The 24723-nt window shown below is 33.4% G+C and overlaps 1 protein-coding gene across 1 annotated transcript in view; it reads right to left on the bottom strand.

Moving 5' to 3' along the window:
• The window catches only part of LOC132725481 (uncharacterized), a 47186-nt gene that overhangs the window by 1936 nt on the left and 20527 nt on the right, over positions 1-24723 (bottom strand). The window contains exons 5-6 of the mRNA XM_060710619.1: positions 8367-8393; positions 7884-7910 (exon numbers count right to left, since the gene is read on the bottom strand). Of these exons, the coding sequence (XP_060566602.1) occupies positions 7884-7910; positions 8367-8393 (54 nt within the window). The remainder of the gene's footprint in view (positions 1-7883; positions 7911-8366; positions 8394-24723) is intronic.

Genomic DNA, 24723 nt, shown 5'->3' with positions numbered 1-24723 from the left:
CAGCAGGACGTTGTGAGTGTAACTGGATCAGTTAACACTCCCAAACGGCGCGTTGACTTGCGGCGTATTGCCGCGATGCAACATTGTCGCTCGGTTCAAATTAAATCATTAGCTTATAAGCCAAGTGACAGGGCGACATTGCGACAACGCGCCGCACGACAACGCGCCGTTTGGCTTGCTACCCAATAGACAGGACGACAAGACGACAGCACAAAAGCGTAACAAATCAGCCACCATTGAATATAAAGAGATGTTACTTTTACTGTATGCAAACATATTTCAAATCTAATCAAACTGTTATATATGTCACATACATGAACATGAACTGTATTACAGTATATACCATATATAATGACACACACCACAATTGGTAGCCTATCTGTTTTAGACGTTATAACGGTATATATTAGAAGTATATATTGAAAGTATGTGTACTCATTTGTTATGCGATACTTGGCAACATAATAAGCATGTGCCTTCTTTCTTTGAAGGCCTAAATTGGGTGATAGAAAAAACAACACATTTTTTTAAGTAATGACTAACGGAACTATACTAATGTTACTTTTGATAATTACGTTGTATAATCCAAATCTTGTGAATTGATCCCATTTTAATGTTGAAATAAGTATGCAGTGTACCCAGGCCTCTCTGTTTACCTCCATTTTGAGATATTTTAAGTCATAGTATGTATGCTGGCGTAGGTTAATGTCTTCTGCAAACTCCTTTTTATTCATTTTACTAAATCAATAACAGCTCTAAGGGCTTTGCATGCATGCTGTCAATAGCTGTTGGCTAGACTTGCTGTCTTTCTGATCAAAAGCAGAGAACTAAATTTTATGTATAAAAAAATCTACACAGAGCATTTACTAATTAAGTTTTGTAAGTGATGTTTTTTTTAGAGATAAAATAAATAAGGTATACATTAATTGATAATCAACATTCTTAACTTTGGACTCATTTAAATGGTACTATTGAAAATATATGGTAAAATTGGGAAAATATATCTATACAATATAGTAAAAATAAACAAGAGGGCCATGATAGCCCTGAGTCGCTCACAAGAAACAACTGCTTTTCAAAGTTGGAAATTATCCTTTGTTAATATTTTCTGATATTTAATTTGAGCATAAAATATGTTTTAACAATAATTTGAAGAAATGCCATGACCTGGGGCATTTACGCTTTAGCTTAAACGACGCCAATCAAATTATTATGAGCAAACTTGATAAAAGACTACCTAATAATGCTACAAAGTTTGGTGGTCATCTATCAATTATTATGCCCCCATTTCGAAGAAAAGGGGGTATATTGCTTTGCACTTGTCGGTCCGTCGGTCCGTTGGTCCGTCGGTCCGTAGACCAAATGGTTTCCGAGTGATAACTAAAGAACCCTTAGGCCTCGGAACTTCAAACTTGGTATGGTGATTGGTCATGACCAGTACATGACCCCTATCGATTTTGGGGTCAAGGGGTCAAAGGTCAAGGTCACATTGACCTTGTAAGCAAAAACGGTTTCCGATCAATAACTAAAGAACCTTAAGGCCTAGGAACTTCAAACTTGGTATGGTGATTGGTCATGACCAGTAGATGACCCCTATTGATTTTGGGATCAAGGGGTCAAAGGTCAAGGTCACATTGACCTTGTAAGCAAAAACGGTTTCCAATCAATAACTAAAGAACCTTAAGGCCTAGGAACTTCAAACTTGATATGGTGATTGGTCATGATCAGTAGATGATCCCTATTGAATTTGGGGTCAAGGGGTCAAAGGTCAAGGTCACATTGACCTTGTAAGCAAAAACGGTTTCCGATCAATAACTAAAGAACTTTAAGGCCTAGGAACTTCAAACTTGGTATGGTGATTGGTCATGATCAGTAGATGACCCCTATTGATTTTGGGGTCAAGGGGTCAAAGGTCAAGGTCACATTGACTTCTTGGGAAAAACGGTTTCTGATCAATAACAAAAGAACCCTTAGGCCTAGGAACTTCAAACTTGGTATGGTGATTGGTCATGACCAGCAGATGACCCCTATTGATTTTGGGGTCAAGGGGTCAAAGGTCAAGGTCACATTGACTTTGTAGGTAAAAACGATTTCCGATCAATAACGAAAGAACCTTAGGCCTAGGAACTTCAAACTTGGTATGGTGATTGGTCATGACCAGCAGATGACCCCTATTGATTTTGGGGTTAAGGGGTCAAAGGTCAAGGTCACATTGACTTTGTAGGTAAAAACGGTTTCCAATCAATAACGAAAGAACCCTTAGGCCTGGGGACTTCAAACTTGATATAGTGATTGGTCATGATCAGTAGATGACCCCTATTGATTTTGGGGTCAAGGGGTCAAAGGTCAAGGTCACATTGACCTCTTAGGTAAAAACGGTTTCCGATCAATAACTAAAGAACCCTTAGGCCTAGGAACTTCAAACTTGGTATGATGATTGGTCATGACCAGTAGATGACCCCTATTGATATTGGGGTTAAGGGGTCAAAGGGCAAGGTCACATTGACCTTGTAGGTTAAAATGCTTTCAAATCAATAACTTAAGAACCCTTTGGCCTAGGAACTTCAAACATGGTATGGTGATTGGTCATGACCAGCAGATGACCTATTGATTTTGGGGTCAAGGGGTCAAAGATCAAGGTCACATTGACCTTGTATTTTAAAACGGTTTCCGATCAATTAACTAAAAACGCTTAGGCCTAGGAACTTCAAACTTTGTATGATGATTGGTCGTGACCAGCAGATGACCCCTATTGAGTTTTGGGTCAAGGGATCAAAGGTTAAGGTCATGACCAGTAGATACTTGATAACCCTTATTAATTGTTTGATCACTGGGTCAGAAGTCATGCATAATAACCTTAACACATGACTAATTGGCTGCTGATAGGGGGCATACATGTTTTACAAACATATCTTGTTTCAGTAGGAAATGTTCAAAGGTTTTAATATTTTTGGCTTTAGTGGCCCCTAAAAGGGACCAATCAAATTAATATAAGCAAGCTTGATAAAACCTTACCTACGAATGCTACAGACAAAGTTTGGTGATCATCATCAATTAGTTCTGTAGAAAAAGACGTTTAAATTTTTTATTTTTAGCTTTAGCGGTCCCTAAAAGGGGCAAATCAAATAAATATGATAAAAAATTATAAAATGCTACCCAAGAATACTACAGACAAAGTTTGGTGATCATCCATCAAATAGTTCTGTAGAAATGGATGTTTAAAGATATTTCTATTTTTAGCTTTTATTAGCTGCCCCTAAAAGGGGCCAATCACATTAACATGAGTAAAGTTGATATCAGACTACCCAAGAATGCTACAGACAAAGTTTAGTGATCATCGATCAATTAGTTCTATAGAAGAAGACATTTTACGACAAAGTTTGGTGATCATCGATCAATTAGTTCTATAGAAGAAGACATTTTAAGGTTTTCTATTTTTAGCCCTAGAGACCCCTAAAAGGGGCCAATCAAATTAATATGAGCAAATTTGATAAAAAAAAATACCCAAGAATGCTACAGACAAAGTTTTGAGATCACTCATCAATTAGTTCTCTAGATATAGATGTTAAAGATATTTCTATTTTTAGCATTAGCGGCCCCGAAAAGAAGTCAATCAAATAATATGAGCAAACTTGATAAAAGACTAACCAAGAAAGATAAAGACAAAGTTTGGTGATCATCCATCAATTATTTCTGTAGAAGAAGATGTCTAAAGATTTTTTCTATTTTTAGCCGTAGAGACCTCTTAAAGGGACCAATCAAATTAATATGAGCAAACTTGATTAAAGACTACCCAAAAATGCAACGTACTAAGTTTGGTGATCATCCATCAATAAGTTCTCTAGATATAGATGTTAAAAGGTATTTCTTTTTTAGCTTTAGCTGCCCCTAAAAGGGGCCAATCAAATTAATATGAGCAAACTTGATAAAAGACTACCCAAGAATGGTACAGACAAAGTTTGGTGATCATCCATCCATTGGTTATGTAGAAGAAGATGTCTAAATGTATTTCTATTTTTAGCCGCCCTAGAGACCCCTAAAAGGGGCCAATCAAATTAATATGAGCAAATTTGATAAAAGACTATCAAACAATGCTACAAACAAAGTTAAGTGATCATCCATCAATTAGTTCTGTAGATACAGATGTTTAAAGGTATTTCTATTTTTATCTTTAGCGGCCCATAAAAGGGGCCGATCAAATTAATATGAGCAAACGTGATAACAAAAACTACCCAATAATGTTACAGACACAGTTTGGTGGTCATCCATCCATTAGTTCTGTAGAAGAAGCTGTCTAAAGGTATTTCTATTTTTAGCCCTAGAGACCTCTTAAAGGGGCCAATCAAATTAATATGAGCAAATTTGATAAAAGACTACCCAAGAATGCTACCGACAATGTTTTGTGATTATCCATCAATTAGTTCTGTTATAGAAGATGTTTAAAGGTTTTTATGTTTAGCTCTGTTGACCCCAATTGAAATAACATGAGCAAATTCAAGTGTGACTGTCGCAAGGATGCTACAGACCAAATTTGAAGTAAATTTGCCGAGCGGTTTCAGAGAAAAAGACGATTGTTGACACATGACGACGGACGCCGGAGAATCATCCCCCTTTGATACTTATATCTCACCCTGAGCCTTCGGCTCTGGTGAGCTAAAACGTTATGTACGAAAGGGTACATACAACTCACGATTGTTAAAAAAAATTCTTGACAAGTCATACGCTATTATTAGGCACAGACACTTGGGATGTGGAGCTCAAAATGTCTTTTAATTCCAAATTTGATTACAGCAAAGCTGATAGCCAATTTCGAACTTGTCGAAAGATTGTTTAGATGGAGTTAAACGGCGATTATCTTGGTGTTTATTTCGCCTGTTGCGTTGTTAATATTGATGATGAAGTTATAAAGATTAACCATCATTGTGGAGAATTATATTTTCCGATGTACAAAAGGATTATGTGAAAATATTGAAATGGAATAAAATACATATTGATTTTTACCGTAGGCATACGGATTTTTTCCGGAGAGCATTTTTATCTTGTGTCTTTTAATAGACGTTGAAATCTAATTTTTTTCTAAAACGGGATGTTGAATAAATTCTTTGAAAAATATTTTAAAAGTAAGATTGAGACAGTTACAAATGTACCTGGTGAGGTGTTTTGTTTCCTTTTCTAAGTAATGTAGTTTCTTGCATATCAGACAGGATTATCTACTGTTTACATCGGTGCTAGAAAACCCTGTCTTACACCCCCATGTAAGACAAGTCGCGTGCTTTAAATGACGTCATTGCTGCGCGCCTTTTATGAATGAATTGCGTTCTTAGGATGACGTCACTTAACCGTTATAAAAGAAGCTGTAAGTTCATACGCTACTATAAGAAAAAAAGTGCGTAATGAGAATATCAGTTTTCGTAATTTCTGTTCTAAAATTATTAATATGTAATATGCAGGTAAAAGAATCAAACACCGGCTGTCGGTGCAGACGGGAATATCTAGCTCTCGGGTGACTGTTTACGGCGGAAACTCGGCAGAGCCTCGTTTACCGCCGTAAACAGTCACCCTCGAGCTAGATATACCTTAAAGGTATGGTTAACTGAAACTACGCCGGTGCGTGTTCTTGTTTGTCTTGCTTCCTTAAGAAAAACCAGTCGCTAACAGTAAATACCGAAAAATAAGCGGATATATACGTTTATTTACGAAGATGTAGTGGGCAGGAAAATGGGCGGAGTTTATCTTATCCTTATTGCTGGATTATGCTGATTCGGACCATGATACTTTGACAATGTCAAGCTTAAAAAGTAAATTCTGTTTTGTCGGCGTATACACGACCAATGAATATTCCGCATGTTATCATGAGCACTTGGTATTGCTACTCTCAGAAAACCAGTTAATGTTTTGTCATAAAACAAAACGTAATTTGTTGAAATATATGTTTGAAATATTAAAATGGCAATCTCAATCCCGGAATGCTACACTGTAGTTAACATGCACAGAAAAACAATTGTATACTTTGTCCGTAAACAAACTGTTCAACTCTGATCAACAAGGCTGGATTTTTGGAAACAAATAGCCTCTATAGTTTACAAGCACGGATGCCGTGATTTAATATTTTGCAAAGAAAAAGCAAGTTAGCAAGGTAACTATAAGGAAACGACTTGCACTGTCACGGGCAAAGTTTGCATCACTGGTTATAAAAATGTACTGGAAAAGTACATTTGTATAATTTGTTTATAGCAAACTTATCCTAGATTTTTCCTTATATAACGGTAAATATCAATACATGAGTTTTAAAAACTTTATGTCGTGTTGTGAATGTTCCTTGCCTTTGTGTGTTACAACGGAAAAGGATACAACAAGATTAGATGTACACCTTTAAAGTACCGGTATTTATCTTCAGAATATTTGCCTTAATTGTAAACACGTATTCAGATTTTCGGTAGAAATGAAAAGCTTTTTGAATGTACAATTCAGTATATCTAAATACCCAAATTAATAACATGTCTTGAAAGGAGAGAGTTGATGACGATGACCTTGAACCTAAAATAAGAAGTACAATTACTAACATATTTAAGCCAGTTTTAGAAAAAAATGTGAATTTACACGTACATTGCATCAATAGTTAATGAATTTAGGGAAAAACAGTCAGCTACCCACTACAGATTTATCAAGGTTGCGACAATGCGATGGGTTTGTTTTAACGGACAACTATTTTCTGATATGTTATTAGCGCCAGCGCGTATATTAATTATATGTTTGGAGAAAACATTGTGTGTGAAGGATATTTTGTGGTGTTGCCTTTCCTTATCAACCTTTTCCTTACTAAAACTATGTTTTGATACTCTACATGTAATTGATGAAACTTTTTTATATACACATCAGATGCCTGAAAATTCGCTACTTGCTACAAGGCAGCCCCTACCCCATACATGTTTTTCAAGCCATCGAAAAGTGAATTAGTAGTGTTAAGGTATGGTTAGCTTTAAACTTCACAGATTAGTTTTAGAAAAAGTAACACATGAGCGATTTTGTTCACACAGGCAATTACTACTTGAGAGATACAAATCATAATACATTCATTAGTTACCATATAACATAAAGAGCTCTATATCCTGAACAATAGAGTGATATAGATTTTTATCCGTGGGTCCTCGTAAATAACATACATTTACAAATAAATGATTCAATATTTTCAAAAATCAAGCAATTGTGCACTGTGACAATTAATATAAGGCAACGCCCTGCATTGTCACTTGCATAATCAGCATCATTGTAAAATGAGCTTGAAAATTACTTTTCGTTATATAACTTTATATAATAAATTTAACGTGTCTGAGTTTTAAAAACTCTATGTCGTGTTGTGAATATTCTTTGTCATTTTTTGTTAAAATGAAGAAACCTTCAACAAGATTTATTGTACGCTTTAAAATTACCGATTTTTATCTTCTTATCAAACGTTTCGCGCTTATTTATCGATGACTCATATTCTGATTTTCAGCAAAATAAAAAAAGCTGTTTGAATGTATAACAACAGTATCAAAACAAACAACTTAATGGAATACATTGCATGGAGAGAATCTGTGACGCTCTCCTTGCACCTAACATAAGAAGTACGAATACTACCATATTTTAGGTAGTTTAAGAAACTTAATGTGAATAGACACGTACAGTGAAAACATAATGAATGAAGCTAGAGAACAAACAAAGTCAGCTTCCCATCACAGAATTATGAAGATTGCGAGAATTCAATGTTTTTTAACGGACAACTATTTTCTGATATATCATTAGCGCCAGCGCGTTTATAAACTATAACCTTGTAACAAAAACTGACATTGTAAGTTTCTTTTGAACGAATTTTGTTAAAAAAAAAAAACAGTAACTGTTACCATCAACTGGTGACGAAGAACGAGCTCCTGAAATTATACAATATGAAAATGTGTCTATGTACTTGTTAATCATATATAAAGTTTTGATAATGCTAGGTCCAGTATCTGTCTTTCTATTCAATTGCTTCATCCAAATTTTAATCAATTTTTACGAAAGGTTATTGAGGCAACGAAAATTTTCTGTCTGTGGATAACTCGTTACACGTGAAATATAAATGGGCTTATATTTTTTTATCAAGTATTTCCCCTTTTTGACGACCAACGAGTTTTCTTGACTAATTTGTTATACCGCAAATGATGACAAGGAGATAAAACATACAATCATTACATGTAACAGTAGGACTGTTTCAGCGGACAAACAGAAATTTAAAAAACAATAAAGAATCAGGTATGAATTGAATAATTTCGGGATAATTGCTCTTGGCGTGTGAATTATATTAACAATTATATATACTCGTATAAGATAAAAAAAAACTAACTTACCACTTGTTTCTGAGCCGGTGCCCATTTCTGAAAGAAAGACAAAAAGAGTTTTTTTATGTGAAATATTTGATGTGCGCATAGAAAATTAGGAAAATGGCGAAATAATTATTATTTTAAAGGATAAACTTTATACATGCTTTGTTGTAAGTTTAAAGTCTGACCCTAAACATATGTGAGTGATAGGATTATGCTTTATTTTACAAATTGTGTAGCTTTCCTAAAATGCAATTTTATAAAATACTTGTATCACCGTTCGAAAACTAGAGCAATCGTGAATTACATGTACAAGCAATTATCACAGTATGGCAAGCAACCCATAAGTTCCCTACCGGTTAGGACCCCAGTAATATGCTATTGAATGAATGAATGAATGACATAAATAAAGGAATGAGTGTTGTTTAATACTAAATTTATAGAACGAGTTGAATAAAATCCTCTTACGAGCATAATATTGTTTTATTACATGCTTTTCGGTGGTTTACAGAAATATATCAGTGATATAAAACTGGTAATTTCACTGTTTGAAACAGTGAAATTATCACTTTGATAATTTCACTGTTTTGAATTTAAGCCCCTTACGTTGTTTCATTGAAATACCAGCGTGCACAGTACTGGGTACCAACTTAATGACGTGACGTCGTAAATGACGTCACATTGTATTATTATTTGGCGCGCTTTTCATTCAGTATAAGGTTAAATGTCTTTTTAAAACGTTTCTTTGCATATAATAAAAAGAAAATTTGTTTAGTTTATTGTAAGATTGAAATATATTTCACCTTGTGAACACCAAAAGTTCATATTTCACTCGTGGCTGCGCCACTCGTGAAATATACCTTTTGGTGCTCACTCGGTGAAATATATTCCGATCTTACACTGAACTAAACAAATATCCTCTATTTATTCAACGAGTTCAATACATTTAGTATTGAATCTAAACGAACATAATATTCTTTTTATCACATATATAAAATAAAAATGACGTCACGTCAAAGTGTTATTACACTAGACTAAGTGTAATATCGTTTTTATTAAATGGCTTTATTACACTCCTGCGCCGCGGTTAATGTGATAAATAAACTTAAATATTTTGAGTCTTATTTTGTCTTTAACATAGAAATGTTTGAAATTATGTTTATAACGCAATCTACGATACATCGGCCATGCTACTTTTGAGCGTCAGAAGCGCTCTTATACCTAATGATGTCATGACCGCTTTTTAATCTTGTTTGACATTTAAAAAACACACAAGTTGCCTTGAACAATTTGTGGCTGAAAAAAACAACAACTAAAATCTCAGTTGGTACCATATATGAGTTGCTATGAAGTTAAATAACATTACGTTGCTCCGTCATTGAATTTGACGTCATTTTTGCAACAAATAATTTACGCACCTTTATTGCCAACAACCATCGTTAACAAGCTGTTTATTTACGTATGACGTCATAATTTTCACTAGTATCCTTTGATGTCACAATATTAAATCGAGAGTTTGCGTTACAATTACACCTTTTAGCAACTTATTATTCAAGTAGCCATCGTTATGAAATCAAAGTGCTCCGTGATTCGTTGATCATGCTGCTATGGTGATCGGCGCTTTGCGAATATTTCTTTTATTCAAAACATATGTAGCATTTAAATACTTATATTGAAATAACTGCTTATATTAATTTTATAGCCTCTTCTACGAACTTTCCGGATAGCCCTCTTACAACAGACAATAAAAAAATCCAATTTTCTCAGAATGAATATGTAAAACTAATGTTTTAAGTTTTCCCTTTTTTAAGTAAATTTGTTGGAAAAGTTCTTTAAAAGTTACCTGAGGAAACAGTTTAAAGTAACGGACAGAGAGACAGACGGACTGAAAGACACTCTGAGAGTAAATATTTAAACATCTCTGGTTGTTACCAGAAAACAACATTTTTAAAAGCAAAATGTTGAAACTAAACGAAGAAAACTCTTGAATTTAAAGATACTAGACTCATGAACATTGTCAAACATGATGTGAGTGTATCAAAGAACAATTATCTTAAGTATACAGAAGATGCCATTTATAGTTAAAAAGAAAAACAAGTGAGAAAATTTTTTTTTTTAAATATACCATTTATGGTAACAAAGAAGAAAAAAAAGCAAATAAAGATTTTGTTCAAAATGAAAATAATCATGGAAACCCATGACCGATAAATCTAATCACATATGATATAGTGTTGATAATGAATGTCTATTTGAAATTTTAAGTAAATCCCTTGAGAAATAAGAAAGTTAATGAATGAATAAGAAATAACTTACTTTAAAGGAGGAGACAATTCTGGAAATATGGACGCTAGATTTATAACCCTTGTCATATTATTATGATGCGGGAGTTTGAAGTAAATGCTATCAGAAATGAAGAAATTTGAGTTAAAAATATAGTTTCTGGAAAATAATCTAAGTTAAAGTCTGGAAATACTAGAATACTAGAAGCTAGAATACTAAACCTTCTTACAAATGGTTTGAGTGATAGTAAGACACATTTATATTTATTTAGTTTAAGTAGATAAATTAAGAAAAAAAGAAATTATAAAAAATAATCATCTTTTTTCACAAAAATTCTAAGTTCAAAGGGTAGGTCTGATAATGTTGTAAACCTATCACATATGATGTGGTTGATGATAAGAACAATAAATTCAAATAATCTGTAGTAAAAAAATGTAAAAACTTGAATCAGAAATTATGACGTGGTCGCCGACGCTTGGCGAGTAGGGCACGTCTCAATAAACACAATTTACTCCTCATAGTCAATATTAGAATGTTTCTCCATACTGCCATCTATCCGAAATTTAAGTTAAATAAAAATGTAAACCCAAACTCCCCTCCGGTTGAACCGGTAGGGGACAAAAAAGAGATGTTCTACCATATAATACTTTATTTCTAATTGTACCTTAATCAATAAATAATATGTTCTGCCTTTGATATGGCGTAAAACCAGATTTGAATACAAATACATTAACATTTAGCGGTTAGGATTGAATACCGCTTAAATCGGCGCTAAGGACATTTTGTGGTCGTAACGGACCTCTAGTTAAGTGGGGGTAACAATAAACGCTATAAATTACATTTAAATTGTATTATAATGAGATAATGTGTAAAGTTCCGCGTGGCAGCCGTAAATATGTTGCCCCGTACTTCACATCAGTGTTATGTTTTTTCTGGTCCTTCGGGTTTATTGGATCTAGCACTTTTAAGTACCGCTCAAGGGAGATATGTTGCACTTTTTCATTATCCCTCATGTACAGGCTAAATCAAACCGAGTATGCAATTTTCATTCATTTTTTCTGATTTTAATGCTTCAAAGGAATAACTTTTTACACCGATTTTAAAGATGTTTGTAACATCTCAGCGATCGGTCAATTTAACCTTAAGTGTCCGAAAACTTGTCAAGTTAGATGAATTAACTGTGGATCGTGAGACAAATAACCAGTTGCATAGTTTGAGATTTATTTTCATCTCTCCTGAGAATCTAAACATCGACCCTTGGATTACGAATACTAAGATATTATAAGAGAAAGATATGTTATATTCGCATATTTAATTTGGCACGTGCTGTAAAGGGCTAATTGGAAAACAAATGCCAAAATTCCACCTATTTGTCTCACGTGTTATAACTTTTAAAAACACGATAATTCGGTTTTAAATATAACAATAATGGTACAAAGAAACTTTATAATTATAATACAGTTTTATGCTCCTCACTTACCTTGAACAAATCGAATGCATTGCACCACATTATCACTTTTATTTAATAGTAATTCTGCAATCCCTAACACCCAATCTGGAAGTAAGGCTTAAGAATTAAAAATTTATCATATAATCAATTTGTTTGTAAATAAATAAATCGAAAACATTACAAAGCTACCACATGACGAGATGTTTCATTAGAGAACGGAAAATGAAGGTCAACGTCATTACAAACTATTATTATAGAGAAGGGTCATTTAAAAGTGAATACGTCTAAAATTTTCCATAAGCAACATCGATACAAATGTATCATTTAAATATTCTTTAGAATTAAATTGCTTGGAAAAGTATGTTGATGGACTTTAAAGTGATTTAGAATGAATATAGGATGATAAATTATATTTTCTTTCAGAACTTTTGATTATCCGTTTTATAAGTATTTGTATTTTCCTCTACAAGCCCTAACCAGTTGTTGAACTTGGCACAGCAAGGACTTGCACAACAATTAATGTATGGTTCACCGACTGCTACACAACCCCCGGCATGGGCCATCGATCTGATAGAAGAGGTCAAAGCGTTAAAAATATCTTCGCAAAAAGTTGAATCTACTCTCAATCAGCTTACAATCAAAGTGTCAGATGTAGAAATCAAACTCTCTGGACTCAACTAAACAAGTAAATGATATTGGAAAACATGCGTGCAAATTTTTGCATCAGGATGTCGAAACAACACATGCGCGACATAATCTTTTTAAAAAGATGAACAGACCAAAATTAAGAAATGGAATGCTGATATTGAAAAACAGAATTTCGAACTTGAAAATTTGCAGTTAGTCTTCAAACACGGTCAATGAATGACAATCTTATATTCTATGGAATCGCGGAAAACGCCATCTCCACTTGTAAACAACGGTGCTCCAGTAGAGGATTGCCGCGCTCTTGTCAAGGAACTGATCTCCGACAAAACTTAGTATTGACAGTACATCCATTAATTTACAAAGGTACCACCGCCTGGGCGGCGATCGAGCCAAGAAACCGCGACCCATCGTTGCCAATTCGGAAATCCCGACGAAACGTGAAACAATTCCGCAAAAATCGTTCGACAAGGACGTCAAGGAGAAACTTAAGACTGCCCGACAAGGAGTGGGGGTACAGCGCCCCCAAGTTACTCGTGATGCCAGAAAGATGTTTGGTGACCTTATCGAAATGGATACGAACAGGCCGGCAAATCGGTACGTCAAAACAGGGACGAAAGCTTTACAGTAAACGGAAAACTGACCAAAGTCTACATGAACAACAAGGTTATCGACCCGCCAGCCTTTATGATGCCTGTGAAAAACTAAGACAGTCAAGAACATTTCAAATTTTATCATGGAATGTCAACGGTCTCGTTAGAAAAATAAGTGATCCAGACTTTTAGAAATCCTTAATCAATATGAAATCATTTTGCTACAAGAAACATGGCTTAATAAAAATGTGCATTTTAATCTTGATATCAAGGGTATAATAAGGTGTCCACTTGCATGGAAATAAAACACGTAACATTACCAAAGGGAGATACAGTGGTGGACTTTCATTGTACTTTAAAAACATAGCTTTAAAGATAAAATATCTGTGTTTCACCACATCAAAAAATGGTATTATGTGGATAAAAAATTATGTAAAACTTTGTTTGATTTTGACGAAGACGTACTGATTTGTAACACATATATTGTACCTTCAAGTTCAAATGTTATTGACCAAGATAATTTTGATTTTTTATGAAGAAATTGATTGATATAGAACGATTTAAACATAGAGGTAAAATATTAGTTTTAGGTGACCTAAATTCTAGAACTTCGACATGTAGCGATTTGTTAATTTTGATAGATATCTAAATTTTGAAAATTTTGATACTTTTGATAATGTTTTTGACATTCCAACTCGTAATTTGTGACCACGTCATTGACGCCAAGGGGGCGACGTCTTATTGATTTATGTAAAAATACATCTTTGGTCATAGGTAATGGCCGGTTGCACTTCGATAAGCATGGAGAGTATACGTTCCATTCATTAAATGGCTCTAGCACTGTTGATTACCTTTTGGCTCGATAACAAGACTTTAAGCATCATATCATATTTTAAAATAGCTGAACCGAACGAATTTTGACCACTCTGGTTTACAATGTACTTTAATGTCTAAACAAATTTCAAATGAACATCCTCGTATGATGATAATTCAAATAAGCAATATATAAAATGGGATCTCCTACAATGTGGATGATTTCTTAAATAGGCTAGATGAACACATCTACAAATGTCATATCGTCAATTGAAAATGAAGAAACTAATATAGATAATGTTGTCAAAGAGTTTGTTGATATAATACGTAAGCACTCTTTTGATTGTGTTTGGCAAAACGAAAACGTTACACAATAAAACAAAACCAAATTGTAATAAACAAAAATGGTTTAATCACGAATGTTTTAATGCACGTAAACAATATAAAATTGAAAGAAATAAGTTTCTCCGAAACAAAACTCTAGAAAATAAACATATATTCTTAAGTGCTAAAAGTAACTATAACAAGATTAAAAAAAGCAAAAAAATGCAAATAAAAAGCAAGAAAAAATAGAGTTACAAAGAATGGCCAAAGAAAAACCTAGGCAATTCTGGAAAAATATTAAACGGCAATACAAGAAAAAACCTATGAGTCCGAAAATCTAAATATAGATGATTTGTTTGATCATTTCCAAAATTTATACGGTGAAGTACCGGAAAATACACCAGGTAAATGTTGAAATTGATCAAATATATGACGATTATTTGGATGGAGAAAAATAGCTATGATGAAATAAAGTTTGCTGTTTTCTCACAAAATAATAATAAAAGTAGTGGAATAGATGAAATTTGCGCTGAAATTTATAAATGTTCATATAATAAGATTGCATTAGTATTACACTCACTTTTTAACAGACTATTTAATAAAGGGGAGTACCCAGAAATATGGGGGCAAGGAATTATTGTACCAATTTTTAAAGGAGGGAACATAGATGATCCAAACAAATATAGGGGTATATGTCTTATAAACATACTAGGTAAAATATATTCGCAAGTATTATTAAATAGAGTCACAAAATGGTCGCAATTAAATGAAAAATTAAATGATCATCAATTTGGCTTCCAAAAGGGTAGAACAACTACGGATTGTATCTTTTTTATTACACTCAGTCATCGCAAATCATTCAGTTGTGGCAAAAACTTTACACAGCTTTTGTAGATTATGAAAAATGTTTCGACAAAATAGATAGAACGTTTCTATGGCATAAACTTATTCTGAAAATGTCAGTTCAAAAATTGTTAAAGCTATGCAATCTATGTATAGTGTAGTTAAACAATGTATTCGATATAAAACCAATACTCAGACTTCTTCGAATCTCATATTGGGGTCAAACAAGGAGACCAAGTTCTAGTCTAATGTTTTTTATACTTTATAATGATATCGTCGAAAATTTAAACACAGACATTGAAGGAATATTTACTCTAGACGAGCTAAAACTGTTCATTTTACTATTTGCGATGATTCGGTACTTTTTTGCAAAAACTCAAAATGCACTTCAAGATTTACTAAACAACTAGAAGCTTATTGTGATACTTGGGGCCTAAAAATAAACACCGACAAAACAAAAATAATGATTTTCGAAAGGGGCCCGCCATACACAACATAATTTTATTTTATGTGAACAGCAATTAGAGGTTGTTAAATCCTTCAAATACTTAGGAACACACCTATTTTAAAAATGGCTCTTGGTACAGAACGCAAAGCAGGATAGCACAGTAGCATCATATGCTTTACACAACTTGTTCATTATTTTCAACCAAATAGAATTAACCAATAAAGATAAATGTAATCTGTTCGATAACCTAGTTGGATCAGTCCTAAATTATAATGCACCAATATGGGAAATCACGAATCAAAAGCTATTGAGTTGATACATTGTAAATTTTTACGTAAGGTGCTTGGTGTAAAAAAATCTACAAATCTAGAAGGGCTATATGGTGAGGTTGGAAGAGTACCTATGAAAATATATAGAAAACTATTGATGATTAAATACTGGATTAAAATATTGACATCTACCAATGTATTAATAAGAAAGGTTTATTTTATGTTGTCAAATGATGCAAATCAAAATATTACATATAACAACATGAATTGGGCTTATCAGATAAAACATATTCTAGAGGAAGTAGGATTAGCTGATATATGGATTAATCAAACTAATATAGTCATCCCTTATTATTTCATCAAACAGAGAATCCTTGATATTTATAAACAATCTTGGTACACTAATATCAACAACTCTAACAGATTATCTTCATACTGTCTATTTAAACATACTTTTAATTTTGAAAAATATCTAGAATGTATAAATGAAAGAAAATATCAAATAGCATTATCTAAATTTAGATTGTCTTCTCATCAACTAGCTATCGAAACTGGAAGATACAAAATGTCGATCGACGACTTCGAATTTGCCAAGAATGTAATATGCGCATGATTGAAAATGAGTATCATTTTTTATTAGTATGCCCGAAATATAGTGAACTAAGAACCAAAATATTTTAAACCATATTATTGTAGATGGCCATCAATCCAAAAGTTCATAACCCTTCTATCATGCGAATCCTCAAAAAGTATTACCAACGTTGCTAAATTCATATATTCTGCCTTTCAACTACGAAATACCAATTAACAATGTTTAAATACACTGGCGATTTCTTTAGTATTTTATACTATCATACTATATAATGATCAAAGAAACGCAATTTTTATAGTTATTTTTTATTTACTGATCTAGTCACAGTTGAAAATTTGTATTGTTTTTTTTGAAAATTGACTGAATGTACATGTTATCAATATACTTATCCTTTTTGAATTGTTTGATCATGTTCTTCTGTTAAAAATTTCATGTCTGCACTTCTTGCATTGTAAATGGCTATGTATGTATGTAAACACATATTATGCTAATAAACTATATGTTATGTTATGTTATGTTATTTAATTCATCGCATCATGCATGTCACACTTGCCAAACATCTTGCATTTGTAATTCTATCATGAGTTGTTTAGGAAATGAATAAATTCTGAGTGCATTGTTGTAGAATAATACACGGTTTGAGTTCAAATGCACGAAGAATTATAATTAATATATATTTCCATTCTAACACGTCAAGGAAAAAATATTATTATTATTAAAAGTTGGACTTTATGTTTGTTGGTTAAATTTGTTTTCGCCAGAAACGTTCTTTTCAAGGCTGTTCCAGTGGGTTGGAAAAAAATGTCATTAAATCTACATCTTCATCTAGGTGTACGTGTTTTGAGAAAACGAATTTTGAAAACGTCGATAAAACTGTGTTTGTTTCTTTCATTTCACTCTAAAATTTTTCAAGCGAAATACAAATCATCAAAAGTCAAATAAATGTAAAACTTAACTCGTTTGCGACATTAAAATAGAGTGCTTGATTTGATTGTTTTGCACGTGCTGTTTGGAGCTCCATTGTGACGTTACGTAAACAACACTTTAAACGTCTGTACATCGTTAACGACTGAATAAAAGATATTGGTGTTCGGATTTAGTTTTTTAGTTAGACCATTTTCATTCATTTAAGATAGTTTTCTCAACAAAAAATGTTTTTATTTATCAGATTTATTAAACAAATTGGCGCCCTCAATGTGAAAATACACGGGGTGGTAATGAGAACGGCGAGTGCATTGTTGTAGAATAATGCACGTTTCCGGCCTTCTTTGACTATATATGAAAATTTCCATATTGCTAGAATGTTACGTCTAATACTTAATAATATTTACGTTATTATTCATTTGTAATACGGACTTTCATTACAGACCAGTTCCCTTTAAGTGATTTACTGAAAGGTATCGGAGAGAAAATAAAAAAAGTTTTAATATATACATAATGAATCACTAGAAAAGAATGGTAAGTTTAATGTCGTAAAACTAAAGTATATTGCGTACTTTTGCTGCTTTCATTAGATATTATTATTGTACACATTCTAGGAACACTAGACAAAGTAAATCAGATGGACACATTATTTACTAAATCTAGACCCATCAAAAAGTGAGTCATACCAGGGAAAATAATGTGAGACACCGTCGAGTCGAGATGAATGCTTAAAATTAATATTTCTACTTGCTTATTGGGAATAAGTGTTAAACATTTATCTGATAAACAGAGAAATATGATAGACAGTTGGTTTGAGCGGCTATTGGGTATTTCAGAACTTTGCACGGACAAAATGGTGGCATGTGCATATCTCAGTTGATAGTAATGAATTATTTACCCTAACATTTTTTCTATGTTCGTGATTTTTGTCATTCGTACAATGTATAAAAGAAATAAAAAATGAATACAAACAGAGTGGAACATTTGTAAGTGGTAGTTAGAAGTAGCTGCTTAAAGAAATGAAATAAGATAAAATAAGTGTCACCATTGGAGGCATTAGAAGCCAAATTATGTAACATACTCATGTGATTATGCAGTATTGTTTAAATGCCGTTAAAATGCTGATATGCTTTGCTGTGAATGCATACGGGAATTCGCGTGTTAACAACTGAAGTAGATTTACAAAGACATCTTATCAAATAATGGCTACAAGAACGACATTGTCAACCTGGTGGACAGTAACTGTGAGTTTGACTGATAACAACATAACGTCCGGACTGCTAAATCGGTTGAATAAAGATAATCGTGGTTTTAGACTGAATAAAAGGACATTTTTACGCTTGTCCAACTTATTCCAACGTTGTTCAATGGAATTTAGATTAGGGCTTTTAGCAGACCAGCCATTTATTAATGCTATGTTATTTGCCCGGAGGAAATCAACTGTGTTCCTAACTGTATGGTTGTGGTTATTAAAAAGCGATATTGGCATTATTTGAACAGTGGGATAATATGCCTTGCATGAACTTAACCTCGGTAATGTTGGTCATTAAAACTCACTTCGTTAACGATGGGATAGGTGTGAAAGCCGAGTGAAAGCCAAGTGCAATGTCTGCCCACACAAAGGCAGAACCCCTACGACAAATACGATCTGGTTCTAGTACACAGCAGTCGGTAAAACGTTCATTTCGCTTACGGTAAACTCAAATCCTGCCATCAATTCGATAAATGGAACAAAAATCGACTCGTATTAAAAAAGTACCTTTAAAAGTAATACATGTTATTCATTTTTAAGCAGTTCAAAAGCTATGGAGCGGACACAAAAGTGATATGAATGCACCAAGAGACAGACGAGCAGACGGAGGCGCGCGCATAATGCTCAGTTCTACTTTTTTAGTGAAATAGCCTTGCATCGTAGTTAAGAAATTTCTCTTTATAATAAGAAAAAAAATCTTCAGACATTTTTTACTTAAGAATATTCTAATTTTAGAGTAATTTTTTAATTAGGGTTATCTTACATTTAGTTTAGGAAAATATCATGTAAGTATACAAACTATCTAAATATGTATATTGAAAACGGACCCAGGTCATTGTGATTAGTCCCCTTGTGGAAATCTCAAACGTAAATAATTCGATTTGTTTATTTTAACTACAATTTTGGAAATAAGAATAATGCCATAGCTTATTTTCAAACAAAGGCTTCCAGATCAAATGTCTGTAATAATCACCTGTCAATCAGGTTGATCAGCCATCATTTTCGAGGCCAGAAACATTGTAGAATTAATCAATGGACTTCGAATTATTTATTGTTCAAGATTCTCAAGTTATTATTTAAAATTATCAACTAACATAGGTTTTTAAAAACAGATTATATAGTGGAATGAATCAGGACTTTTAATTTACTGCGACACATACTATTATTGGAAGTCAAATAATTGATATTCAACACATAGAAGTTTTACAGAATACAAATTGCTCAAGGAATTTAGGATCAGTCTGAGAAAAGTGATAATTACGGTAGTAATTTTTACGTAATATTATAAGCTTTGACTGCAGAAGTTAATTATAACATACCATATGTAGAGTCTACTGCTTTGGTCTTAATATCGTGGTCAGACAGTTTGTTTGTATGCATTTTAGCTCAAATTAAATTATAGTTAGTCCAAATAGTGATCAAAAACTAGGTTACAAAGCCCTTATATGAGGAAACCTTGTTTACACTATAAAAGATACGGTTAATATCCAAATATCTTGGAAATAATTCAATAACGTTTATTAGATGATTTGCAATATTAATTCACAACCTCAATAATCAGGCAATTGATACAAGGGCCACCATGACTCTGTTGTTAAGTAATTTATCTGAACGTGCTACAGCTTGTTGAATTATTATAGCAACAACAAAACGTTCTCACATACAATACATGTATTTCCTTTTGAATCAATTTTGTTTTGATTCAACTTGTATTGTTTAAAATTAGAATTTTAAAAGAGATGAGAAAGCTTTCTTGTGTTTGTTTCATTGGATCAATGTTTCTTTCGTTATTTCCATAGGTGTTGTTAATCTGTTGATTCGGGTAATTAAAAACATGCGAATGTTTTTACAAATACAGAAAACGTGAAAAAAATCAAGCGCATTAAAAACAGGCATAGCGGATTCAAAAATGCACACCTGGTAATTTAAATTGATGATGTTAGGTTTACTTTAATGCCCCCCCCCCCCTCATAAAATGGCTAAGGCATATAGTAATACCCTGTTCTGTCCTTCCTTCATTCTGTCATTCCGTCATTATCAGATCATCAGTTTGGGTTCATTATCTTAGTTACACTTGCACACATTCAACTCAAATTTTACATATGGATATATCAAGAGACAATACAGGTCAGTTTCGAATTTGGTAATGGTTCGATGATTTTCGGCAGATTTGAAAATATCAAAAATTTATTATCTTTCCAACGGTATCACACATTCAATAACAAGATTAAAGATCAACAAGGCAAAGGCAACGTTCACAGGATGCTGCCCCCGGACAAACTCAAGCAGGACACCCAGAAGGCACCAAACAAGTACCTGGAGTGGACACAAGGGCGAAAGGAGCGGGACATGTAATGTGAAATAATATAAACAAAACAGGCCCATAAGGGAATAAAAGGGAAAAGGGCTGTACGGGTGAAAATGTGGGGTAGGGAATTAAAAATGGAAGGGGGGGGGAGAAAATACCTACCGTCAACGACAATCAAACAATCCAACAAGACAGACATCACAAAACACGCAAACATCCAAAAACAAGTAACAATACAGACAAGAAAAATACGTGAAGGAACACAAAGGGGTACCGCCTTGGAACGGTCAGTGGTAGTTAAACCACTGGGGAGTTTAAACAGGTTTTAGGCGCGCAAAACCTCACTCTTAGCCCCAATATGTTCCTGAATGACACAAAAATGTATATAAAATTAAAACAATGGTCATGGTAACATTAGACGAAATAAATGAAACACATACAAAATTATGTAAATATGTAGAAAAAGTTACTGCCTAATGACCATTACCAAAGTAATGCCTTAATGCCTTAAAGGAAGGCAGAGCAACAAGAAAATCACCTACAAGGGCCCGACGAAGCAAGGCAGAAGACGAACATTAAGACAATTCAGTCCCGAAAGGGCTTTAAGAACTGTCCATCATAGAGTCTTCCACTTGGTCCGTCAGATGTAGTCAAAAGAGGAAAGCGTAGCGTCCAACTGTAAAAGAGTTGAACACCAAGCATGCGGAATGCCTTAAAATAATTGGGTCATAACCTCTTTTAATAAACCGTTTGATAATTTTAGTGAAGACGGCAGAAAAATTACTATGACCCATGATCCTACGAAGTTTGTAAACCACATCTCCATAGAATAGATGAATACAGAATCCCTAAAGAAAGCCCAACACGGCAAAATTGAAAATGTTGCAGGCTCGGTTAGATTGAGCCAGTTCATGGACGGTACTGGGAAGTGCAAGTTACCGTCCACGCCCCCTAGCACCGGCTTAAGCAGAATTCAACATTTAAACATGAAATAGTAAAATTTTGAATTTAGAAACATCCGCAGATGTGTTCATACGGCGGTTATCATGGAACCTTCAATGTGACACTTCCGTGCCATTCCATGAAAAGCGGCGTATGGTCCCCAAGTAATAAAAAGCGTGTGCCCTAAACGAGAAAACAATGGGCGGAACTAAATAAAATGGAATTTTGAAAGGGGATCAGAGGTTATGAAGCCTGCGTATCACAGATAAGACGTCAAAAGACAGATTTAAAAAGTCTGGCCTGGTAATACCTTGTCGTAAAAGAGTTTTTAAATTACATTTAAATTTTAAAAACTAAGTCTGAATAACGATGGTAAAACTTAGTAAAATATTTACACAATTTATGATAGCGATAACCTTGTTTAAGAAGTTTGTTAGTAATAAATAAACTGCGTTCATTAAAATCATCAACACGACTTCCCGCCCTAGCAATTCTAATTAATTGAGAAATATACACCCCATATGATGAAGCATGAGGTACATCTCCATCTAAATGTCAGTAGTTAACAATATTAAAATCAAAATTATCTCTTATATCGTAGATTTTAGTTACTTTAGTATTGTTAATGATAGAAATGTTTAAATCTAAAAAAGATGTAATAACGTCTGAAGAGTTAGTTTTATTCAATTTAAGTTCACTCGGATATATTTTAGAAACCAATTGATCGAAATAAGGATTATTCATGTTAAAAATATCATCAAGGTAGCGGGAAGTGTTGTTAAATGCGTGTATAATTTCCTGATACGAAATAGGGGAATGACTTAACATAAAATCCCTCTCATAACAGTAAAGAAATAAATCAGCTATCAAGGGGGGGGGGGCACAATTAGTTCCCATATGAATGCCTATTACCTGTTTAAAAACTGTATTGCCAAACCTGACAAAAATGTTATCTAATAAAAAAGAAAGTTACAAACTTCGTCTCAGGTCCACATTGTATATTGTTTAATGATAACATTGGTAAAGAAAGCCTTCTTTGAATTGCAAGCAAGAAACGTGACATGTTCTCTTGCAAATGTTTTTTGAATTAAAGATACTAATTTATCATTTTAAAGATTATGCGGCAATGTTGTATATAAGGTAGAGAAATCGTAAGTACTTACAGATGAAGCTTGATAATTCTTAACTTTAAACTTATCTAAAATTACAGTTGAATTTTTAATAGACCAAAACAGATTTTTGCTCGTATTTTCATAAACAGTTTCACAGTATCTAATTACATGTGTCTTGATGGCAGTAAGACAAGAAGTCAATAAAATAGAAAGATTACTGGTAGTACAAGATAAAGAATTAGCAATAAAGCGGGCTTTATATGGATGTTTATGTAATTTTGGAATCCAGTACATGATAGGAAGTTTAAGCTCTTTCTCATCAACACGTACTTTAAAGTTAGAAATACTAGAAACATGACTTTTCACAATATCTTTTTCAGAAAGAACGGTTTTAGAATAAGTATTGGTGCTGTTAAGTTCATTTTGTAAAACATTTATATGATGAATACGTCATTCAATGATTATGTTATTGGCCGCCTTGTCTGCCGGAACTAAAACAAATTTAGAGTGGAACGCTAATATATTCTTTCTGAGATGCCGTAAAGTAAGTCTAGGTTTAGGTGGAAAAAGATGTTCATTACCACGGTAAAATTCGATGCGTGATTCAATAATATAAAATATATTATGTTTCCATGAATTAAGTGCATTACTATCAGCAGTTTCGCGACGACACCATTTTACTGAAAAGTCCTCGATCGGTTCAGCTATCTGACTTCGACAAGCATAAAAATCAATTTTTGGAATTAAGGAATTCTATATTTAGGTCCTTTAAGAAATAAATTACGGATTCTCTTGTCGTTTATTATATCAAAATCACCAGTGATTATATGGCCAAAATCAAAGTTACAGAATTTAGATTTTTTTCAGTCTCAACTAGTTGGTGTATTAGATTCAACGTCTAGGTCGGTGACAATTTTGTAATAATTAAAAATGATATTTCTGACAGGAGTTTTATCTTTATAGCAAATAATTGGAATCTCAGAGTTTTTGAAATATTTAGGAATCGCGTCAGTAACGCGTTTATCACGAAAAATACTAGGTAAATCGATGAAATAAATACCTTTGTTTAGAAAAGTAACTTTAAGAAAGTGCCTGTCATGTTCAACGTTGGTGTCGATATGAAGTCTTAAAATATGCTGTGTAAAACTTTGTATAAGTTAGGCTGCAGTATATAGAGGATCTGCTTATATAACTATGTTATCAGCTTCTTCGTCTAAAGTTTTAAGAGACCGAAGAGAAAGAGATGTTAGACGTGATAACATAACATGTCTACCCGAATTAGTCAAGATGTTATTTAAATCGGAAACAGACTATAAGAATCTTACACCGGCTACCGGTACAGACCGGAATATCTAGCTCGAGGGTAACTGTTTACGGCGGTAACGAGGCTCTGCCGAGTTTCCGCTAAACAGTTACCCGAGAGCTAGATATTCCCGTCTGTACCAGCAGCCGGTGTTTGATTCTTTTTCTTGCATATTACATGTCAATTATTTTAGGAAGAGAAATTATGAAAACTGATATTCTCATTACGCACTTTTTTCTTATAGTAGCGTATGAACTTAAAACTTCATTCATTACGGAAAAATGAC

The sequence above is a fragment of the Ruditapes philippinarum genome, unplaced genomic scaffold (assembly GCF_026571515.1).
Source record: "Ruditapes philippinarum isolate M1 unplaced genomic scaffold, ASM2657151v2 ctg1091_1_1_1_1, whole genome shotgun sequence".
NCBI classification, from domain to species: Eukaryota; Metazoa; Mollusca; class Bivalvia; order Venerida; family Veneridae; genus Ruditapes; species Ruditapes philippinarum.
Note: the sequence above shows the minus strand (reverse complement) of the source record. Positions and strands in the feature narration are given on the sequence as shown.